The sequence below is a fragment of the Cynoglossus semilaevis genome, chromosome 13, assembly GCF_000523025.1.
Source record: "Cynoglossus semilaevis isolate Cse_v1.0 chromosome 13, Cse_v1.0, whole genome shotgun sequence".
NCBI lineage: Eukaryota > Metazoa > Chordata > Actinopteri > Pleuronectiformes > Cynoglossidae > Cynoglossus > Cynoglossus semilaevis.
Window position 1 is genome coordinate 4,451,676 of NC_024319.1, and position 23,335 is coordinate 4,475,010.

At 40.6% G+C, this 23,335-nt stretch overlaps 3 protein-coding genes across 9 annotated transcripts in view; all 3 read right to left on the reverse strand.

Moving 5' to 3' along the window:
- Positions 1-1,738: 1,738 nt before the first annotated feature.
- LOC103388230 (protein S100-A16) lies at positions 1,739-8,452 on the reverse strand. The gene is made up of 3 exons (XM_008323140.3): positions 8,295-8,452; positions 2,361-2,482; positions 1,739-2,253 (listed from the first exon to the last, which is right to left on the reverse strand). The coding sequence occupies exons 2-3, from the start codon at positions 2,478-2,480 to the stop codon at positions 2,098-2,100; spliced, it is 276 nt and encodes a 91-aa protein (XP_008321362.1). The 5' UTR covers positions 2,481-2,482; positions 8,295-8,452; the 3' UTR covers positions 1,739-2,097.
- A 922-nt stretch (positions 8,453-9,374) lies between these two features.
- LOC103388229 (protein S100-A11-like) lies at positions 9,375-12,024 on the reverse strand. Of its 4 annotated transcripts, XM_025061425.1 has the most exons (4): positions 11,933-12,024; positions 11,637-11,771; positions 10,571-10,664; positions 9,911-10,049 (listed from the first exon to the last, which is right to left on the reverse strand). In XM_025061425.1, coding segments are annotated over exons 2-4 (225 nt in total). In that variant the 5' UTR covers positions 11,766-11,771; positions 11,933-12,024; the 3' UTR covers positions 9,911-10,047. The 4 variants fall into 4 exon arrangements, with proteins under 4 accessions (XP_024917191.1, XP_024917194.1, XP_024917195.1 ...); XM_025061423.1 differs by lacking the exon at positions 10,571-10,664 and having other exon boundaries at positions 9,375-10,049; positions 11,933-12,020; XM_025061426.1 differs by lacking the exon at positions 10,571-10,664 and having other exon boundaries at positions 9,375-10,049; positions 11,914-12,003.
- A 3,091-nt stretch (positions 12,025-15,115) lies between these two features.
- pbxip1b (pre-B-cell leukemia homeobox interacting protein 1b) overlaps positions 15,116-23,335 on the reverse strand; it is an 8,837-nt gene continuing 617 nt past the window's right edge. Inside the window, exons 1-11 of one of the 4 annotated variants that reach the window (XM_025061430.1) lie at positions 23,242-23,318; positions 21,808-21,884; positions 21,399-21,456; positions 20,992-21,059; positions 19,985-20,291; positions 18,732-18,944; positions 18,578-18,601; positions 17,776-17,828; positions 17,169-17,282; positions 16,921-17,011; positions 15,116-16,634 (exon numbers count right to left, since the gene is read on the reverse strand). In XM_025061430.1, coding sequence (XP_024917198.1) covers positions 15,124-16,634; positions 16,921-17,011; positions 17,169-17,282; positions 17,776-17,828; positions 18,578-18,601; positions 18,732-18,944; positions 19,985-20,291; positions 20,992-21,059; positions 21,399-21,456; positions 21,808-21,884; positions 23,242-23,290 — 2,565 coding nt within the window. In that variant the 5' untranslated portion in view covers positions 23,291-23,318 and the 3' untranslated portion in view covers positions 15,116-15,123. Of the gene's footprint in view, positions 16,635-16,776; positions 17,012-17,168; positions 17,283-17,775; positions 17,829-18,577; positions 18,602-18,731; positions 18,945-19,984; positions 20,292-20,991; positions 21,060-21,398; positions 21,457-21,807; positions 21,885-23,241; positions 23,319-23,335 lie in introns of those variants that run through there. The other 3 variants (XM_025061428.1, XM_008323148.3, XM_025061429.1) reach the window with 3 other exon arrangements.

Sequence of the window (23,335 nt, forward strand, 5' to 3'; positions counted from 1 at the left end):
GCAGATTTACACAGTACCGTATACTCGTCCACGTATTGTTGTCGCAGTATTGTGTCAGAAAGTGGGCTAAGTGTGCGTACACAGTTGTATTGACAGTATGTGTGTGTATATGTGTGTGTGTATAGTGTTGCAGAGTGGAGGAGGCCACACAATAGGAAGTGTCTCCTGTCAGGATCCAGTTGCCGGAGTTGATGGCGGTGAGGGCCGCTGAGTTGGACGCTAAAATTAGTCAGTGTCGGAAGAAAAGGGCATCATCAGGTGTCAGTGATGTCACAGAATCAGAAAACAACAACATATGCGCCCGGTGAAGTACGAAGTAGTAATACTAACAATGGGATGTTGTTATGGTTAAGAAGAAGTTCTACTTTGAATGTTTTACTGACGGGAGTTGTCGCACGATACGACGCAAATGTATTAAACATACACATATCCATATATAAATATACATTTGTGTATATTTCATTATATATGTGTAGATTTACGATAAATATATTATGTATATATGTATTATATATACATATATCCATGCATCTATATATATATATTTGTGTATATTTTTTATATATGTGTACATTTAGCATAAATATATATTATGTATATATGTATTATATATACACATATCCATATATATAAACATATATATACATTTGTGTATATTTTATTATATATGTGTACATTTACCATATATATTTCTATGTATATGTCTGTATAAATTCAAATATGTATAAACATATAGACATATTTATAGTATATATTCATAGATAAATATATAAATATATCTATATGGTTATATTTATTATACATATATGCACATTTACCAAACCCCTTTTGTTTTTGTATTTTTTTGTTTTTCTAAGCGAGTGAAGCAAATACAACAAAAACCCAGAAGCTCGTTTTCCACAACACTGAACCCGATCCCTGGCTGTTTGGACGCATTTTATTAATTAAGCAGAGAGTAGAAGAGGCTGACAAACAGCTCCTACCCACAGGCCATCGGATCTGTGAACTCCACCCCCAACACCCACCACTGACTGTATTTACTGTATATGTTACTGTATAATGTACACAGCAGTAATACCCACAAATATTCACACTATCAGTTACTTCCTTCATCTATTTTTTTTTCACTCTGATGTTTTAATTTTTGTAACAGATGCTTCAGGATTTTCTTTTTTTCATTTTTTTTTTACTGTGTACGTTGTTTTGATCATTGTTTCCAAAGATTGGGTCGCGACCCTCAGGTGGGTCGCAAAGGTTTTTTTTGGGTCGTCTCACATCATGTTTCCTAGGAGTTTACGAATAATGTCTATTGACTTGGGTCGCAGGTCAAAAATATGGGTCACCAGAAAAAAAATTTGGGGAAACCCTGGTGTACATGACAACAAACTTCTCAAACCTTAATTTTTTTTCTGTTTCACTGTAACGTTACTTGCTTACTCAAAATTACTTGCAATGCATTATTACACCTTCTGCATAGTAATATATATGAGAAAAACTCCATATGCAGTACTACGCAGAAGTTTACGTTTTTCTTTTAGTATTTAAGGCTAGCTAAGAAGCTAAATCTGAAAATTTGAAAACTACTACTTCGGAGAGAGTTTCAGTACACACCCCCGGACAGTTGACCAGTACATCATGGTATCACAGTACAGTACAGTATTCACACTCACACTGTAGTTTTCATACCTGCCACAAAACCAACACAGTAAAAACAAAAAAGTTTAGTCAGACAAAGAAGTTTAAATAAAAAGCTTTTTAATTTTGCAAAATAATGTAAGAATCTTTTTGTGCAGTCGGCATAAGATACACAGGCAGATTCGAGTCCTTCAATGTGTCCCTGACAGTGGAGATCAGAATCATTTGGCTAAGTATACGGTTAAATGGCTGTTGTCAGACATGAAGGTGCAGCGCGTTACAAAACTGTTAGATTATGTGAATCTATACTGTATGATAGCAGACTATTAAAGGAAGGAAGGAAGGGGGGAACACGGTACATGACGGCCGGACTATTTGGCACGAAGACAGGGGGCGCCCTTCAGAGTGGGAAATGCTGATTATTTGCAGATTGGTCAAAGACCGCAGCTTCACGAACAAAACCTATGATGACTCCTGATTAGAGGCACACTTTTTCTGACTCATGGTATTGGCCACGTAGCCTATCAGCGTTAGGTATTCCTGGAAGCTGACCTTTCCATCGCTGTTCTCATCCAGTCCCTGCTGCATCTCCTTAATGGAAGACGAGCTGTCCGTGTCCTGGACATGGGACAGGCGAGGAAACGGGAAAGAGAAATCAGTTTCAGGCAGATGTTGTTTTGTTTTGTTTTTGTACTGTTTGGAGTCTGACACTCCCGGGTTCTTACCTCCATGACGGAGCCAAACTGTTGCTGTACCATCTTCTTAAAGGTTTTGGTGTCTAGGTTTTCTTTCCCCTTGGTATAACTGAGAAAGGTGGTCACCAGTGTCTTGATGGCTGACTCCATATCTGAAAACAGTAGAGAACAATTAAACGTGGAAAGTTGGCCAGACGTCACATTCCATCCACATCAAGTCAGTGAAGGAGTTTGACATCAGTGTTCACAAGTAGAAAGCAGATTTTTATTTTTTTCACCTTAGAAATACTTCAGTGTACTACAGTACCCCATTTACAATAATGAAAACCTGATAATACGACGCCTGGGTTTTGCCAAATTTGCTGGAATTCTTTGTAGGGTCAGGAGACGTTTACCGCAGTTTTGGGAGCAAACAGCTCCATGTATCAGTATCGATTGATATCGGAACCAGACATTTAGTGTTTGGACAATATCAGCAAATCAGATATTAGCAAATGTCTAATATCCGACAACCCTAAACATGACTGTAATAATATGAAAAATATTTATCAATGCAGAGGAGAAATGTTTATTTTGATGGATTTATTGCTGTTGGGTGTGGCCTCCAAATATAAACACGCAGCGAAAGGTGAGACACAGGTGACTTCAGCGCAAACAAGAGGAGAAAACAGGGGTGGGTGGGGGTGTTCTGAGGTGAACAGGGCAGGAGAGAGGGGCAGTGGAGGGTGGGCGAGTCTGCGGAGGTAAACACAATGGGAGACTGTGATCTCCGACGGTGGTCATCTGATCCCCACGAGGCAGCAGCAGGCCGCGGGCTTGAATTACCGCCTGGAGCCCGTCTGCTGCAGCTGCGGCCCTTCAATCCCATCAAGCACTGCAGGAAGACGCTGCACACACGCCAGCCAAAATACATGACCCAGCCAGTCAGCTGAGCACGGATGGATGGAAGAAGCCTGAACACAAACACTGCTGCTTTTATCCAGAAAACTCTGGCAGGCTTTTGAAACAACAGCGTCCCTGTTAGTACGTCGTTAGCAACACGGCAGCGTTCCCAGCTAAGGCAGATATCTGCTGCACGAGTGTCTCACGGAACAAAGCACCAGTGCTATCTCCATGTCGTGCTTGGTTGACAATAACTTCCATATGCATCGAATTAGAACCATTTGCCGAGGGTGTGGAAAAAAAAAAGCAGATCTGGAAAGAGTCAGAGAAACGAAACAAACAAACAGAACAACAGTAATAAATCTGGAATTTTAAAGTGAAGGCATTTAATTGGCAACACTGTTCCAAAATTAATTCCATATTTTCTCGTGGCCTGAAGTAGAACTGTACGATATATGCACCGTAAACAAAGTATTATATCATCTTGGCTTCAGTCTATTCTGTCATCTGTCCTAGAGGGCGTTCTCGTCACACTTCACCACTAATAGTAATATAAATAATAATAAACCTAAATGAATGTTAGTCTATAAAAAGCTCACCTTAACAAATCAGACAAACCCCAACCCTCACTGATTTCCCAGAAGGTGAACCACAGTCACCACAAATTAACAGTGCTTCAGATGTTCAGGGTTTTTTCATTGTAACTAAAATACTTAACAATCTGGTACTGGTTAATAACAAACAACAATACAAAAGAAAAAATGTAAATGACTTACAAAAATACATTTTATATTTGGTATATTCAAATAAATATTTATACACTATGAAATCATTATGTTTATGAAATACTTTTTTTATTTTCAAGACAGATTAAAAGAATTTGGCTTGAAAAACTTAAAAACCCGTAAAGTAATGATAGTGTGAGGATTCCCGCCTGTGGGGGCGCCAGAGCACCTCACGGAAAACAAGAAAAGGGGAAGTAGAAGTGTGGGACAATATCTAAAGTAGCTAACTTCCAAAAACAGTAATTGTAAAGTAGCTAACTTCCAAAAACAGTAAATGATTCTTACTAGGGACAAAGGAGAATGACTACGACTACTACTACTACTACTACAACTACTACTACTACTACTACTACTACTACTACTACTACTTTAAGAAAATGCAGGGAAAACAAAGATTACATAAAGTTTGGGTTTTTATAATGTTTGACAGTACGTGACATTTTTGGGCATCGTTTTCAAACTAATACTAGTACTTCAAATTGACTTTACTTAATTTACAAACTCGTGATTTTGGATTCAGGTTTTTGGACTATGGTTTCTTTTTTATGTTTTTATGTTTTTATGGAGTCTTACTAAGAGCTGGAATGTTATAATATTTTGTGTAAAATTACACAGAAATATGAACCAAAACGCGTTGTGTTAACTCGTATTTTTCAGCGTGGCAGAAATGTATCTTCTCTCGTGTGCAACAGCTACAGAAGCAAATAAAAACCTCTCTGTGGGGTAAAAATACTTTATTTTTGTAATGTAGAACTGGGGCAGGGAAAAGATTGAGTCAGCAAATGTGCAGCTCCACATTGCCAAGGACACTGCTCACCGAAAATAAAAGGCCTGGATAAAAACCACAGATCCTTGACTGGAGTCATTTGGTATCCCAGCAGCGTGGGTTAGCGCTAACTGGAAACTAGCGGGATGTTGTTGGAGTAACTGTAGAAGCTGCTAAATCACCCATCTGACACAGATGTCACACCTCAGTGCGTGCACTGTGTAACACATGCTCGCATTCTGGTTTTAGTGTTTTGTGAGTACTTAACATAGACATAATGAATTCCTCAACCTATTTCTTTCACTATAACATTTACAAAAGCCTAATTTTGATCCCAAACCTAAATCTAAGCTGACCCCAACTCGGAACTTCTCTCAGAAGTGGGCACCTGAAAAATGTCCCCACAAAAGAAAGCGTCCCCAAAACATCAGTGTTTTTCCATAACACTGTCCCCACAAGTATACATAGGCCAGAAACGCACACACTCACGCAACAGTTTGTGGTGTTGTTTTTGCCAAAGGGTCATAGTGACAGCTTTGTTCCACACACACACACACACACATGTAAATGGTCAGCACTAATTAGGACTACTGTTGCATTAACCTAATTACTGGGCGAGGGAGAACTGGCACCCAAACCCTGGGTTATGTTTCGCGTCTTTGTGCCATAACATCACATACACGCTGGTGTTCTTCCATACAGGTGAGCACCTGTCACCATCGTGCTCTTCATTATTATTTAATAGGTTACTATAATTGCCCTCACACCCTGCGCAGGGCAAACAGAACAGAGCAGGCAGACCAGTATCTACGCCGTGTATTTGTTCTAGTACGGGCCATGAATCAACATAAAGACTCTAGTGCTGTAGTGTTGTGTAATGAGGAGACCGTGAAGTCAATGAAAAACTGGCTGCGAAACCAAGAACACAATCGTGGGAGATGACGTGAACAGCAGCTTCCTCTGACTCAGCATCACGTGTTAGCCGTTAAACGACACTACACTACATCAAACACAGCTAGTTCCTCACTTTTTTTTAAGTAATTGTGTTGGTTATCATTATTTTTATTATTATTATAAAGAGCTAGAAACTTATTGTGGTGCGTTCACTTGTCAGACGGCTGCCATCTGTTTGCATTTTCTCTTTTTCTGGGTCTTTCAGAAACGTTTAATAAAAGGTAGACGGTGATAAAAGCCAGTGCAGTATTTGTAATCAGCAGATACAGAGCAGATGTTTAAACCTAAACAGGAAGTACTACCGTTTATTTTTATAATTTGTAAACAGTTAAAACCCATGGAAAAAAATAAAAATTACACAATTTATAAAACGAGGTAAAACAAGGTCATAAATTACTGGACATGGATGCATTTAAACCACCCAGTAAACACACTTAAAGACTCTCTACTTGTTATTCACACGTTAAACTCTGGGTGGCCACATAAAATTATATTGAGTGCCAGATGCATCCCGCAGGCCTTAAGTTTGACAAATGTGCTGCAAATCTGTGTTAATAATTAATTTCTTTTGCCGAACATAAACCATTTATTTGGCACTAGTTTTTCCAAAATATTTTCCACTGGTTGCAAACAGTTTTTAAATGTGTCAGATCGAAATGGATTATTGTAATAAAAAAGAACCCCTGAATAACAGAGACTTCAGGAAACGCTGTGTTTTGCCGTGGCTCAGATGAAGGCGGTGCAGAAGAATAATCACCAGTGAGTTGTTTTTCATGGGCCACACAGTCTGTTTGAGAAATGAGTCTGAACACTGAGTTCACTGTGTAGACACTTAAGAGCTGAACGTTGCTTCGAGGCTCGACAAGTACAAACCAGTTTAGTGGTAAGTCAGGTAAGGCCACCCAACCCCAACCAGCAGCTGCTCCTTCTCCAACTCACTCACAGCAGCAGAAACCACCACCAGAAAACACTGGTTTTGTTCTGCTTTTTTTTAAATTTATTTTCACACTGGTTTTGTTCTGCTTTTTTTTAATTTATTTTATTTAGATGTAAATGTGTGGTTGGTGCGTTGACATTAACATATGCAAATCACAGGGATTAGATTCTGTTAGATCAAAAAGAAAAATGTCTCTGGTGGACGTGATGTCAGAGGAACAATGTTCTACAGATCATGTGAAGGTTTTGTTTGTGTCTTTTCTAACTATTCGGATTCTGATCTATGTATCAGTCTGATCTAATCTGAAATAATCTAATATGACCTTGTTTAATCTGATCTAATGTAAACATGGGCGTGGCTGACACTTCTCGTGGAACATGTCAACATTTTTTGAACTAGTCTATCTATCGACCTAATATAATGCAAATGAAAACGTGTTTTTTCAAAATTAGCTTGTACGTCTTTCTAACTCACTCAAAAGGAAAATGTAAACATGGGCGTGGCTGACACTTCTTGTGGAACATGTCAACATTTTTTTTAACATTATACAAAGGTTCCATCGGTAAAATCCATTTCAGCAGCCATTTTAATGGATGTTTTAACATTATACAACGGTTCCATCGGCCTATCTGGGCCTGTGGCCCAGTGGTAAGAGGATCAGGCTTCTTATCAGAGGACTGCAGGTTCAATCTATCCCAATGCAATCAAAGAGAAACTTAATCTAACCCGGATTTCGGAGTGGACGGTTTTTTCGGTGTAGTTTTACCACATTTGAAAACGTATCTATCTGCCCAGCATCTGTTTATCTAATCTAATCTAATCTAATCTAATCTGGGATTTGGGCGTGGCAGTCATGCTCAGAGGTATTTCAAGAATTATTAAAACGTGCGCATTCATTAGTCTCTTCCTGACCGATTAATAAACATGATCCATTCTAATCTAATGTAACGTAATCTAGGACTGGGGTGTGACTCACTTCCGGCACCGATGTTTTACCTGTTTATCCGTCACCGCCCTGTTCACTTCACCTCGCCTCCACGTATTAGCCACAGCTTGAACCACCGACTAAAACAAACCGTTCGAATCCCCCCCTCATTGTTAATGAACCTCACCGATAATCTAATCCCACTCTGTCTCCGTGGGTGTCCCGGGTTGACGGGGCGGAGGTTAGGGCGCAGTGGGATCGGCGGCTGATCCCTGAAAACTGCTGCGTGCCGTGTCGTGCGTGACGGAGACGCCCGGGGTTTGCCCCACATCCCCTTTTAGCACCAAGAAAGCCTGGCAATTTGTGGAACGAGTCGAGGCAGAACTGACACAAACAGATTAATAAGTAAACGTCACCGGAGACTCTGGAAGTGTAAAGGGTCCGGGATTAGATTACCAAGATGGAGAACCCGATCCCCGGGTTCCGTGAAGACAATACAGCCCCGCTGTTATACAAAATTAAAGACAAGAGTAGAAGAGTAGAAAAGAAATGAAAACTCCACTGCTCTCACTGACTGAGCTCGGCTTCAGTGCGGAGGAGGGGGAGAGAAAAAAAAATCCAGAAAACTATGTTGTCAGAAAAATAATAAAAATAAAAGTCCGGTCACCAGAAAACATGCATTAAACGATCCATAATGGTAATGAAGCGGACTCACCTTCACTGAGAACAGGCAGGAAAAGATCAGAAAGTGCTGTGTGAGAAACTTCTCCTTCCTCAGTGATCCTCCTCTTCAGTCCTGGGCTGGATTAAGCAGCAACACATATCTTTTCCGTGATTTAACTTCTCACTGCAGCCAGCGTCTTTTTTTTTTCTTTTTTTTCTTCATTGTCATAGGGCGTGTGCTAGAGAGAGAGAGAGAGAAGGAATGTGAAAAGAGGAGCAGCTTGAGCAACACTGCACTTTTCAGCAGCTTTTTCTCACAAATATCTGGGCTGTTGATAAAACAGAAGAAGTCTGTGAGTGTGAGCAGCTGAAGTGTTGGCTCTTCTGTCTCTGACATATTTGCACATTTAACACAGTATTATTGCTGATTTTTTTTTTCTTTTTGTTTTTAAACCTTATGTCTGTCTAATACTTTCACTCAACATGTAGGAACTCAGCTTTCCCTTAAGGACAGCTGGAACAAAGCCACACCCTGAAACTTCACCGACTCACATCAAGAATGAAGAGACAATGTTTAACAGATTAAAAAGTTGGTTTAAAAAAACAAAACAAATCACAAACTCAGATTTGGAAGACAAGAATCACATTCATATTTTATGTTCCCTACTCCCTTTTAACCCTTCGCTGGAGTGTGGTTTAATCTTTTACACATCAGGTGAAAGGGAGGGACACGCTGTGGAACGCGGTTCCTGTGCTTGCCCTACTTGGAAAAGGTCACAGATTTGATGCCCTGTCTTTTTTTTTCCACTAGGGAGTACTTTACATGTATCTGACATAAACTTGCAGGACTGTGTTAATTGTTCACTCTGAACTGACCATTGGTGTGAATGGTTGTCTGTCACTGTCTGTGGCCCCAGGTCAGTGACCTCAGGGTCTGGCCCAATGACTGCTGGGAATGGCTGTAGCTCCCAAAGCGACACCAACAGTGAAACGAATGGCCGTCAGATGTTATGTTTACGTTTTTATGCATTTGGCAGATGTTGATGTGTAAAAAAAAATACAAGTGTAAGTCAAAAAGAACATTTTTTGTAAAACTGAATTTTGAAAACAAACAAACAAAACCAGACAGTTCTAGATTAACATCTGTTGCAAAGTTTTAATCACTTTTTTTTTTACATTTCTAGTCAAATTTAGTTTAAAAAAACGTGACCTTTCCATTTTTTAAGGTCGGACAAACCTGATCATTTAAAAAGTAACAACTGAAATTCTGTTGGAAACGCCTTGAAAACATGTCTTGTCGTGTTTTAGTGATTAAAATGCAAACTTTGGCCCACGTAATTTATACACCCCAAAGTTTGTGTTCTTACTTTGTTTTATTTTCTCAGTGCTGACACCCACGGTCTCGTTCACAGCAGCCTCGGAGACCTGTGAGGACAAGTATTTGACTGTGACCAACGACCTGCACCATGTTTCCAAACATGTGAAATTGCTCAGCAGTATACTGTGACAGTTCACCATTTTATCAGCAAGACAAGAAGGGAGAACACTGATAAAAAAAAGACAGTTAAAACAAACTTTAGGGTGTTTTCCATTTGGCAGACTTCCCTTAGTTTATGGCACACAGACAAGTCAGTAAGACACGTACAAGTGCAACAGGGTGTGTGAGGACACACTATTGGCTGAAGCCCCCATGCTTGCTCGCGAGATGTCCAATCAGCTGCCAGAACTCCAGGAAGTTGAGCTCTCCATCATTGTTCTTGTCCAATGATCTCATGAGTTGGTCAACAACAGCAGGATCTGCAGAGTCCTGCAGGAAAACAGGAAGAGATTGGACATGTGTCATATACAACCAACCAGCCCCTGTGAGTCACAGTGGAGGATGCAGTGTTGAAATACAGCTCGTGAGGGCGTGCGTGTGCGCGCTCGCTCAAGCACGCGCGCGCGCGTTAAAAAGGGGTGGCAAAGTGGCGCCACTGACTTGCTACAAAGAAAATGCAACATCAGCGACCTGATTTGGCAACAGGAGCCGCGGCTCTGTCGCCATCTAGTGGATATTGCGTTTACTTCGCCGCGATTTCTTTTTCTTTTTTTTTTTTTTGAACTCGGTTTCTCGAGGAAAAGCGACTCTCCATAATTATGATGTGGTTAAACACAAAGAGAACATGAAAACAGCTCGACCACAACAAGGAAAAGCTTCTCTGAAGTCTCTGATGTTTGACTTGCTGCTCATGATAATGCAGTGGTCGTGCAGAAACTAAACATTTGCCATTATGTATTTATTTCTGACATAGTAGACTCAGAAGTATGCCGGGTCTGGTGATGACTAACAGTTAATTATAGGGTCCAGGCGGTCCAAGCCAATGTGGCATCCAGATGAATCTGACTGTAATCTGAGTCTTCCCGGCTTTTTCTGCAGTTTCACCTAAAAAAACAAAAAAAAAAAACAAACAAAAAACAAAACCAACGTTCTTTCTTTAGACCAGACTCAGTGAAACAAAAATCAAATCTCTAACTCACATTGTTTACCCCATAAACACTGGATCTTCACAGTTTATTAACCTCTATGTTGGATTTCCTCGTCTGGAAATGCACCAACAGACACAACAACACGTGGGTTTTACTTCAGTGTCCCAGTTCTGTCACGGGCTACTTTGTAAAAGGAAAGATGTGAATCTTTAAACCGGGCCACAGATCGGGTCATGGTAATAAAGGAAAGTGCCACTCAGTGCAATGGCCCTTTCTGCTAATGTGTTTTTAATAGTTTCCTGGAAACATTTGTGCCGTTTGGCCTTGACTCCACAGACAGTCCCAGCTGGTAAGGATCATGTCAGTTACTGGTTTCCTCTGGTCATGTGACTTGTAAATAAATACAGTGAAATGAGGGTGGTCGTGGTGTTCGACAAACAAATAGGAGTACAAGTATTTCCATTTGTGTGCCCGTCAATACCGAGGAATGCCACGGATACCTTCGGGTTCCAGTTACTGTTCCATGAACTCAAAGGCAGTACTACGCAGTACTACGCAGTACAGAGGGTACAGCTCTGAGGGAGATAGAGTGAAGCGTGTACCAGCTCCAACCCAAACCACAGTGAGAACACCAAGAAGGAAAGTACTTACAGACCAGACCAGACCAGACCAGCTCATCAGGCTGTTTCACATCAAAAAAACACTGCTGTCACATCAGACCACAAATCCATTTTTTTTTCAACTTTTTAAAAATAAAAATAAACTAAACTTTTGATTTGAAAAATTAATATGAAAAGAGACAGCCATTCACAGTGAACCGTCAATCCTTGATCTCCTGAACAGCAGGATCACCAATTACCAGCGGGGATCAAACCTGTCATCCTCTTAGGACATGAACACCAACCACCCTCCCACTGCGTGGCCTCACCGTTACAAAGTTGGAAAGTTCTGCTTTGACCAGTTTGTAGAACTCGTCTCTGCTCAGAGTGTCAGACGAACCCTCAGAGCCGGCGTACACCTTGAACTTCGACACCAGCACGTTAATGGCAGACTCCATGACGAACTGCAGACGAGAAAACCTGGGTCAGTGGTTAGAACGACACTCAAATCACAGCATCAACAGATCAGATCGTCATCATCAGATATGGAAGCATTAGTCAGACATATTGTACTGTACCGTACTGTACTGTATAGACATATTGTACCGTACTGTACCGTACTCACCAGCTCAGGTCTCTCAGTAGGCTCCAGTAAACTGCACCAACACCAGTGTCCCTGCTCTTTTTGTAGCCCACACGTCCTACGGAGACTAAACATTCACTAAATTGTCTCTACACATTTACAGCTCGGTGTTTTCGGAGCAGTTTGTTCAACAGGTTTCCTTGACATCAGAGATCATTTTTTCCATGATGCAAGTACGTTTTCGAGATCATGAGAGGAGGCGTGGATATGGTGGTGGGTCTCGTTTCTCTCTTCTACTGTGAGGTTATTCATTTACTCAAAAGTACTGAGAAAAGACAACATATATATATATAGTAAATGTATTCCTTATGTAAAGGAGCGTGGGAAATAATCTGTTACGGGGATAATCATTTCAGCTTTAACTGTATGGATATAAATATGCTGCTCAGTAATGATGGTGATTATTATTAGAATGTCATTACTTAGAGGCAGAGAAACAGCTTTAGCTTCTTCTTTTTGTCTTTTATGAGCCTTTCACACAGACAGACTTAATGAATTCTCTAGCCCCTGACCCTAACCCTGTTACAGATTAATCTTTAATCCTAATCTTAAACCTTACCCTAACTCTAATCTCAATCCAGCACCTAGAAAACAATCCTCTCTCAGCCAGTGTGTCCCCACAAGTACAGTATAACTACACAGCAGCTGTAGCTGAACCAGCAGACGTCCAGTCTCTTGGCCGCCATCGAGGACGGGCAGAGCTAACACTTAACAAACGGCCCACAGAGCGGAGGTGGTAATCACAGGACTACAGTACAGTATATACTGCCGCTCACTACAGCGTCTAAGCATCGGTGTAGTTCACGGGGCCGTGGAGCTGCTTGGTCCTGTGATTGATGCTGCGTTGGACGTGTGTTTGTGTCGAAGGACTTGTTTGTCCATATTTCCTGATTGCCTACAGTACTCACACATCCATCTCACAGTCTTCAGAGCTCAGAGCTCTGAGAAAATACAGAGGGGTGGTGCTGGGGTCAGGCCAGTAGGGGGTTGATTAACACAGTCGAGGGCTGCCGTCACATGCACTCATTTCATTCTGATTGGTCATCACATTAAGAGCATGAAGAGGCGTGAGACAAAAACGTACTTGGGCTTATACTGAGGAGGTCAGAGCCCAGGTCCCTGGTCCACACGATGGGCTTATACTGAAGAGGTCAGAGCCCTGGTCCACACGATTCTTTTTTTTATGTTAAGGAAAAGACAGAGAAGGAGAGTGCAGTGACACGCCCTGAGACTACACAAGGATCTGCACTTTGATCAATGACGCTGCTGGCAGAAATTTGAAATCCTGACTGTTAATACCAGCACCATATAGGTCTGATGACCTTTGAGTGTTTTAACAGGCTTCAGTTATTCATGCCAGTGTAATGAATAACACAGACATAGACATGAGTGGGTAAATAACCACAGGAGCATCTCTAGGCTAGTTTCACAATTACAGAAAACATCAACTCAAACTCAAAGTAAAAACAATAACTGTTCAAATAAACCTGGAGACACAAAGACTCACTGAGACAAAAAAACAAAAAAATCAGTTATACTGACCTTTGATAGGTAGAAATACAATATAGTGAATAATGAAATTACACTGGCGCCACCCGGTGGGGGGTATGTTAGTAGTCTTGCCCTGCAGCAATACATTTCTGTCTCTGAATGGAGTCTGTTTTCAGTGTTTTCTCCAGCTTTAAAAACATTAAGTGGTTCACTCTAAAATAGTGTGAATGCATGCGTGAATGGACCCTGCCTGAGCCCAAGGACTGCTGGGATTGACTGCAGCTTGACCTTTGACCCTAACAAGGATGAAGCATAAGAAGATGAGAGCATGAATTGATGGCATCAACAAACATCTCAGAATCAGAGCAAACAGAAATACATTCAAAAACACCACCGTGCACAGATGTAGAAAAAAAACGACAATGATTCCAAAAGTGACTTTGTGACACATGGACCCAGATTTATTATTACAAATATTAATAAAATTAATATACTTGTGCCTTCTTAAGAACATGTGACGATATATAGTTGCCAGCGATGCCACGAATACTATCTATCACATCAAAAACATTACAAATACACAACAAATCAACCATTTTAGTGCAAAAAAAAAATATGTACGTACCTGAAACAGCACACATGCTGCAAATCAACCATTTTAGTGCAAAAAAAAATGTACGTACCTGAAACAGACAAACACAAACATCTCAGTGTTTTGTGCCCCTTTTTTTTTTTTTTTAATAATGGCAGACTAAATAAAATAAGTTAACTAAATATCTTTGAGCAGAGTTCTTAAAGGTTTAAGTCTTATGTACAAAAAAACAGTAAAGAATCATTTTAGGAATTCACATTCATTTCATCCTTAAAGAACAGAGTCAGGCCAAAGTAACTACAGGCCTGATGAGTGGAAATTCAACAGCGAGCAGTTATAATGTGTGACTTCAAGTGAAGATTAGGATGAAACATTTTTACTGCACAGTATTAATATTATGGCTGTCAAGATGACCTCATTAAACGCTGTATTTGTGAAATTAATCAGATTAAAAATGTTACAAATTTTTGAGTCACGTCCAGAACAACGTGCAGTGTTTATCCAAAAAACTCCACAGTCCAGGTTTGTGTCCGATGTTTTACCAGCCGACGCTAAGATAAACAGTAATGACTAAAATCTATAAAGGTCAATTTGCAGTCATACGTTTGTATATATTTCAAGTCATCTTTCCATATTAACAATCCCATCATTTGGATTAGTCACAAATATACATCTACCTGCTGTTATTTGTTTTTCTGTTACAGCAATATACAGAAAGAATGTTTTTCATATTTAGGAATGTTGAATTGACTGATCATGATCAATCCACAGCTACCTGGTGGGTAAATCTAAAAAAAAAAGAGGTCATAATTCAACCCTTTGACAGCCCTAATACTACAGTGTTACAGAGAGTGAGATCAGATTAATGTTTAACTCAGACTTACTCTCACAGTGTGACACAAGGTTTCCATCTAAAATGTGAGTCTAAATCGTCAGCAGAAACAGCCAGAACAGGCAGACACTGACAGAATGATAAATGCGTCCTACTGAGAATTTCTCTTCCAATAACAAATGTTCCTTTTGAATAACCTCACCTGTCACTGCTCTTCTTGGCTACACCTGACAGATCTATTTTTTCTTCCTTTTTACTTTAGCCACGTCCTCGACCACTCTCTTTTTTTAGCTCCTCTTTGATTCTACCCTCTTTCTTGGCTCCTTTAGCCACTGAAAACTTTCTCAGGACTTCTCTCTCAAACTCTTCCATTTCTTCCTCCAGGACGCTGTCTTCCTCTTGGCCGTTGTCATCCTCCTCCACCATGTCCTCCAGGATGTCTTCCAGGTCGTCCACAAAGTCGTGAAAGTTCATCTGGTCGTGAGCAAAGATGCCGTCTTTGAAGAACTCTGCCGCCAGCTTTTTGAGCTCCTCTCGTTTGTACGCTTCCACTCCTGCTTCTTCAGCCTTGGCGATGTATTTCTGGAGGACAGCGTCAAACTCGGCATAGGGGACAGGAAGCAGGCCGTCGGTGGTGGCGCAGGCCTCCGGCGTTTCACAGTTCTGTGGAGGAGTGGGGCTGTGCAGGAGCCTCTCCCTCTGCTGGGCCCAGTACTCAGGCTGCCCCAGGGAGGGGCGCCGGTGGCTTTTATGAGCACTGTCCTTCGTCCACAGAGACTCTTCCTGGTGATCAACACCAGACATTTTTTGCATTTTTCTGTCCTTGTGTTTCTGGGAGCTGGAGCTGTCCTTTTTCCTGTCCTCACTGTGTCCCATTTCTTCCTGTCCTCTCTTCCCATTCTCCTTTTTCTTTTCCCACTGATTCCCCTCATCCTTCCTTTTCCTTTCCTTTCTGTCCTTACCCTCGTTACTCGTCCACTCGTCCTTTTCCCAGTGTTTCCTCTCATCTTTCCTATCCCTTTCAAAATTGTGTCTCTTGCTGTGATTTTCGCTGCCCTCCGACTGTTTCCTTTCACCTTGATGTTTCTGTTCTTTGCCTCCATCTTTCCCACTTTTGTCACTCCACTCCCCATCTTTCTTCCACCCTTTCTTCTCTCCCTTCTTCCAGTCCTTCTCCCATTTCTCCTTGTCACTCTCCTTAATGCCACCGTGCACTTTCCTCCATTCTTTCTCTTCCTTCCTGTCTTCCCGGACCCCGTGCTTCTCTCTGTGATCTTTTGCTCTCTTCCAGCCCTCCTGTTCACCCTCCTTCACTTTCTCATGCTTTCCTTTCCTCCAGTCTTTCACGTCCTTATGATTTTTTCTCTCACTCTTTTCTGTCTCCTCCCTCCTCTCGCTCCTGTCCTTCCACGGCTTTCCCTCGTCCCCTCTGCCCTTCTTATCTTTCTTGGATTCATTCTTTTTCCAACGTTCTGTTTCCCCGTCCTGCCTTTTCTGTTTTTCTTCACCATCTTTCACCTTGTCAGACCTCCTTTGCTCGTATTTCTCTTCTTTTTTATCTCCTTCTTTGTGCTTCTTTTTCTCTCCCTCCTGCCTTTCAGATTTTTCTCCCCCTTTCCATGGCTTATTTTCCCCAGTGTCATATTTTTCCTTCTTTTCTCTCTGATTGCTCCACAGTTTTCTGGCAGATGTGTCCTGCCTGCTGTTCTCTGCTTGGCCACTAAAGGGTGATGTGGCAGTGTTCACAGGTGGACGAGCTGCCTCACTGGCTACAGGGGGAGAAACAAGGAGTTATTATGGCTCTAAAAATAAATGCAAAAAAACAAAACAAAACACCTACTACTTTACCAAACTTTCTGCTAACTAACATTCCTCTACATCTATTACTCCATCACCTCTGTCACTTTGTACCTGAGGAACGTTTTAATTCAGTCACAGTTGATCTCAGTGTTTCTACTTCTTGCTGAAGGGACCGCACACTCTCCAGCTCTCGCGTCATCCTCTCATTTTCATTCTGAAGAAGAGACAGAGACGCTGCCTGTGTCTTTAACCTACTGTTTTCCTCCCCCATCTCCTCCCACAGCAACCGCTCCTTCGCTCCATCTGCTATCTGCTCCTTGGCTACTTTTAGCTCTTCATTTTGTGCCTGTTTAAAGGAAAAAGAACAGGACAAAAAGTTAGAGCTAATTAAACACAGGCTGACCTGTTTACGCTCACACACAGACAAGCGTGTATTTGCAGCTGTGTACACTTATACACATATTCACGGGGGGAAAATAAGGTGAGACAGAATGGAGTCACACCTGAAGTTGGGCTTGGAGCACAGAAATCTGCTCGTTTCCTTTTGGCAAATGACTTAGAGGCTCTGTAGCGTCAGCATCTGCTGGAGGTGGAGGAGCCTCTTTACTGAACCACTCCTGTCAACAGGATGAACAAAAAGGACAAAAAGGATTGAAGGGAAATTACAGCCAGTGTTAATAAAGACAGAAAAGACAGATGGAAATAACTGAAAACTTTTTTTTTTTTTTACACAAGAGCAGATTTATGTAGAATACAGGATCTTATAACCTAAAACAGTAGTTTATCATAGTGGAGCACGGTCCCTTCTTTAGAGGGAGGTGCTGGAATGCAAAAATAATAATAATTAAAATGAAAAAATTAAAATTCATTATTAGAACCACATTGGGGCAACTGTGCTGATTTGTTACTTTGTTTCCTTTTTTTAATGAGTAACAGTTTTCTTGACATAAAGTTCATTGGGTTTTTTTAATGAGTAACAGTTTTCTTGACAAAGTTCATTGGGTTAATGAATCAAAAAAAAAAAAAAAAGAAAAAGTCAACAATACACAAACTACCATAGGAGTGCGCTGCAGAAGAAGTTTGCTAAAAAGATTTTGAATTCAGTCTGACCTGTTTTCCTGGAGCCTCAGAATCTGGAACCTCCCTTTTACCAAAGTCACCCTCTGAAATGCATTTAAAAACTGTTATCGTATAGAAATACAATAACAAATAATTTTTAGCAAGCAATGTTGTTAGAGAATTTCAAAAATACTAAACATTCAGGTAAAAGTTCCTCTTATTAAAAAGGTTGGTACATAAATGAGGAAATGTAATGCAGTGCTGTAACTTAATAGGTACATAAATGAGGAAATGTAATGCAGGGCTGTAACTTAATAAATAAAAATCATTAAATGTAAGTTTTAAAATTGATTAATTACTACATTCCATGATTTTTGCTTAAACCTTTTATCAGCTATTTATATGAAGTGAATTTCAGGCAAAAGTTTCTAAACAATGTTTTACAATTCTTCCCTACTGCAAAAATTACCCTTCAAAATTACCCGGCTTGACGCCCCTCCAGCTACATAAACACAGCTTTATAGCTTTCAGTTTTAGATGGATTTTTTTTAAGTGTACCAACTTTTCTAGTAACAGGATTTATAACAAAAAGAAAATTAAAAAGACAAAAAAAAAGACTGAAAAGCTTTTCATTCAATGATTGAAAACCATGCATCTTTTGACTTTTATCAATTCCTTGACACAAAAATGGATGGGGTGAAGTACAAGATTTTCATCAACAGCAAATAAGTCTCATGTGCAGATGTCAAATCTCTCAGCCTTGTACAGTAACATGCCTTGCACATGCACATCCCACACAAACAAACAGAAGCCGCTTGCAAGGAATCATACTGTACATCCACAGCCAACCTACCCTGATCCAGGTCCATGAAGACACCTGCAGGCATCATACACCTCAGTGTTTGAGTCAGTTTCATCTCTACTTCTCTTAACATTGATAATACCAATAACATTATGTAAAAACAAATATTTCCTTCTCTCAGAGTGAGTGAACAGGCGATTCTTACCAGAGATGAAGATGGTGCCCAGACCGAGCAGAATGACGGCACAGATGATGCACTTATTCAGCGTGATCCCGCCGTCTTCCTCTCTCTGTGGCACCTGAAACTGCTCTCTCTCCTCCTCCAATTTCGTCCCAATTTCTTCCAGAGATGCTAAAAGAGTCTTCCTCCTCCTCAGCTCTGGATCTTCTCCCTTTTCTGGCCTTTCAGACGTTTCCTCTTAAAGAACACGGTGGGGTCAGCAGAAGCAGAGAGAGAGAGAGAGAGAAGCATAAAGAGTCTTACATCAGTATGAGAACAGGAAAAAAAACACATTCTGGATCTGTCAGCTTTATGAACTAAAAAACTGACACATGACTTCACTAAAGGTTTTGCTCCTCTGAGGATATGAGATTGCAATGGTCTGATTCCACAGAAGAAGTGGATGAAAAATGACCTCGTTATTGTTACCTCACCCTTACCTGTTATTATAACATAAATACAAACAAAAGGTTGTATTCACTGTGATGATGCACCATCATATCAACAAGTAGACAAATGTCAGTAACTACCTGAACTCAAAGTCAGTTTCTATAGTAACTCAGACTGTGCTCTTAACCAGGTTATGTAAGGATGTAACCAGAGACACAACAGTGCGTCAACCACGATACTTTCATTTCACTCAGTAAAAAGAAAAAAAATTGGGTTCTGTTATTTTTGTCAAGATTACACTGCAGGGGAAAAATGCTGTCCTAAGAGCTGCAGAACAAACATACTAGACTGCAAAAAAAAAAAAAAAACTTTTAAAAATGTCAGTCCCTTTGAAACCAATTTACTTCTGTTCCTTTTGTCGCACAGCTTTGCTGCTGAGCACACGGTGCCCTGAGTTTCTGTCACATCATTGCCCTCCCTCCTCAGACCATCCACAGTCTCTGTAGACGACCTCCTGACCCAGACAGAGAAGAAATCCAGGAGCAGCTGGCCCATCAAGGCCACCTCACACATTAACTAGTTTTTGGTTGAATATACAAAAGGATGAAGAGCTCACACAGACGTAGAATCTCCTGATTTTTGTATCTAACCAACACGTGTACAGAACCTTCAGCACTTTCGGGCACAGACGTGTTCCCCTAAATCTCCTGATTTTTGTATCTAACCAACATGTGTACAGAACCTTCAGCACTTTGGGCACAGACGTGTTCCCCTAAAGAGGACTAGATATTCACAAGAGGTCAATACAGTATTTGTGAATCTGACTGGACAGAAAGTAATTTTCAAACCTTCCTGTTTAGCCGACGTAGGGATTTTGGAAGACGTGGCGGATTTGTCATCTTCCTTCTGAAGCCGGTCTTCATCGTGTGAAGACAAAGCCTCTTCCTCTAGTTGCCTCTGTTCCTCTGGATCAAAGTGTTCTCCTCTGAGGGTCTCTGTGCTGGGCTGCAGTTCTGAGGCCTCGTCAGAGGATGGTGTGATGTGTGTGTAGGAGTCAGAGAAGGATTCAGGGTCAGAGCTGGACTGAGCCGGACCCTCAGGCAGGCCCTCTGTGAGCTTGTGTGCATCACTGACTGACACAGAGCTGCTGGAGACCTTCAAAGAAGTAAAAAGAGGAACATCAGTGAGGGCAGCTGTCCTACGGGCGTGATATTCTGCACTTTTGTCATCAATTAGCTCTGCAGCTTCATCTTCTGACATCTGGAACCAGGTCAATGACATTCTATAAGGTACACAGCTGGAAGGGTTCCAACTCTTTGCTTTATATATATATAAATATATATGTAAATATAGATAGAGAGAGACAGAGGTCTGTGGCCCTGTGTGAGAATCCCTTCATGTCAGTGGCCACTGTGGACCAATTTTAACAAGGTTTTTCAACAGGAATGGCACTAGTAGTAGTGATACAACCACAAAGTCAATCAGAAACTGGAAACTGAAGAACTGCTCTCAGGTGACATCCAAATTTTGTTGGCAGGTTGTGCCACGTGAGGTGCTATGCTAGCTTGAAGTACAGAACTAATGTGAAGAAAGGAAGAAATAATTTTACAGAATAACTTTTCCAGGACATTTGACTGTTTTTAATCATCATTTTTACTTAGTTTTGTTAATAAGATGTAAATAGGCATCGAAATTACTCTATTGCCAAGTAACTGGAGAACGGGAAAAGCAAATTAAACTCTGCTTATTAAAATTAATTACGACTGAGGTAAAGGTAGAGCTAATTACCCAATCTTATTCACATAATTAGCTAAGCACTTTGACAGATATTAATCTACAGTGCAGCATATCTCACCATGTGTTCCTCCACAGGAGACCTGTTTGAAGATGCTTCACCCCCTGCTGTCTGGCTCGCTCCAGAGTCTGGTTCAAAACAAAGAAACAGAGGAAAAAGAAAAATAAACTTTTACAGTTTAGCAGCAGCCAAACAAAGTTTGAATTTAACCTTTTAGAATGGTGCAGTACAGTGTTTCTATGAATTTATAATCAACGTGATACCGCAGTTATATTTACATAAACATTTCTATTTTTAAACATACTTGAAATTCTATGCCAAAGTGTGAGAAAGACAGAGAAAGAGAGGTGAAAACAAAAAGATAAAATGCAATGTGTTTTTAGTAATTGACATGCTTTGTATGGCAGCTAATAGAGTCCTTCTTATGCCATGGAAGATTAAATAAAAATAAATAAATTAACAAACACCTGGTTCATGATGTTCAGTTCCTTCTGCCAAAGGCCTCAGGGTCTCAGCAGCAGACTCCTACAAACAAACATCAGTCGAAGGATGTAACAGAAAAATTACTGCAGCGGCAGTAGTTTTGTGCATGACTCCTAGTAAAAAAACATTAAAAAAATAGCCGTGGTAAAAAAAGGAAGCATAAACTAACAGAGAGGTCTGTGTGTGTAACTAGTTCTCACACCAGTGCTTCCTAGGGCCAGTTTTCTTTTAGGTTTTATAAAAAGCAAGACACGCACAGAGTATTATCACAGAAACCTACTTTCAGGTGACCCAAAAAACTGTTTTAAAATCCGTGTTTAAACGTTCTCTTTCAGGTCATTCTCCTACAACTCTATACATCACTACTGTATGTTCTCTACAGTCTGGTGATACCTCTGGAGTGAGGATGGTCCAGTTGTTGCTGGCACTGTTTTCACCAGACATAGCCCTTGGGAGGCTTATCCTGTCTCCTGCAATGTCAAAGATAAGAATGTTTTTAGTAAAAGATTTTGTAAAAAAAAAAAAAAAAATCCTGCAAATTCTCCTCTACATCAGAGGAGACGTAGGTCAAGTCTAACAGTAAAAGAGGGCTAAAGGTCAGACCAGAGTCCGGCCAAGACCACATAAGACAAGACGATAAGATATGATAAGACACCGTAAATAATGCACCACAATAAGATGGACTTTTTATTAATTGGTAATAAAAGAACGCACCCCAAAGAAAGATATAATATATATATATATATATATATATTTACAAGAAAGTGATAACAATGGTTATGAATGTGATGACCATATTGCACCAATGTAACCTGAAACACCTACTCCCAACGAGCCAGTGTTCTGTCCAGTTGTGGCACCATGTGACCACAGCATCATCATCATCATCATCATCAGCATCATCTAGTTCACATCACGTGCACGACACAGGATTTGAATATACAGTATGCTCTACTAAAGAGCCTCACCCATTTGGGCAATAAAGGATCTAATGTAACATGTTGACAACAGGTTGTTCTGTGTATGTGCAGGAAGTCAGGTTCGCCGGATGCATTTAGCTCTTCATTAGTAGTTTGTGCGTGTGTGGGCCTCTTGATCACCCGGCCTTTTGACGAGCTGGGAAATGTTTTGGCAGAGACACGCGTAACCAAGGCTGGCACTATACTAGAGATACAGGCAACAGAATGAGCTGCCCATTTTCAAAGCTACTGTTGAATGGATGTCTAGAAACTACCAAACAGCAACTGTAAGGTGCATTCAACATAGAATATCAGTCAGGATTTAAAAATAAATTTAAAAAAAATTACATTAACCAAATATTATCCAGATGATGACAAAGGACATCTGTATTCATTATAACTAGAACAACCCACGTCATTCACCACCCGATTGTCGGTGACAATGACACACTTCATGACTAAATTCAATTTAGGTCTCCTAATCAAGTGACTCCCCAGAGAAGTTTACAGAACATAGCTTTAAGGCCCAGAGGGTATTATAGAGTATATGGAGGAAAGGTTTAAATAGACACCAGCTAAATATAGCCACCAGGAGATTGAGCAGAGACATTGAGGAGAGAATGTGAGGAAGACGGCCTGAGGAAAGACAACAGGATGTAGTCAAAAGAGGCTTTTTAAAACGGTTGTTTAAACGCAGTGCAAAGCATGTAGCTTTTAAAAGAGACAAATACCCCTTACTGCCTTCAGGTCGACCTTTACTTAATGTTTACAAGCAGGGCCAGAACTGCAACTCTGCATGTAAAAGACACTACCTATGTCTGTCTGAATATTAAACAAAAAAAACAAAACTCAAATATCATACGTATACCTTGTTTTCTTGTGCAACACGCAGCCATCCGCAAACCTAATCTCATCATCGTGGCCTCAGCAAAGAAATAACGCCAAAAATGGTCAAGAGAATA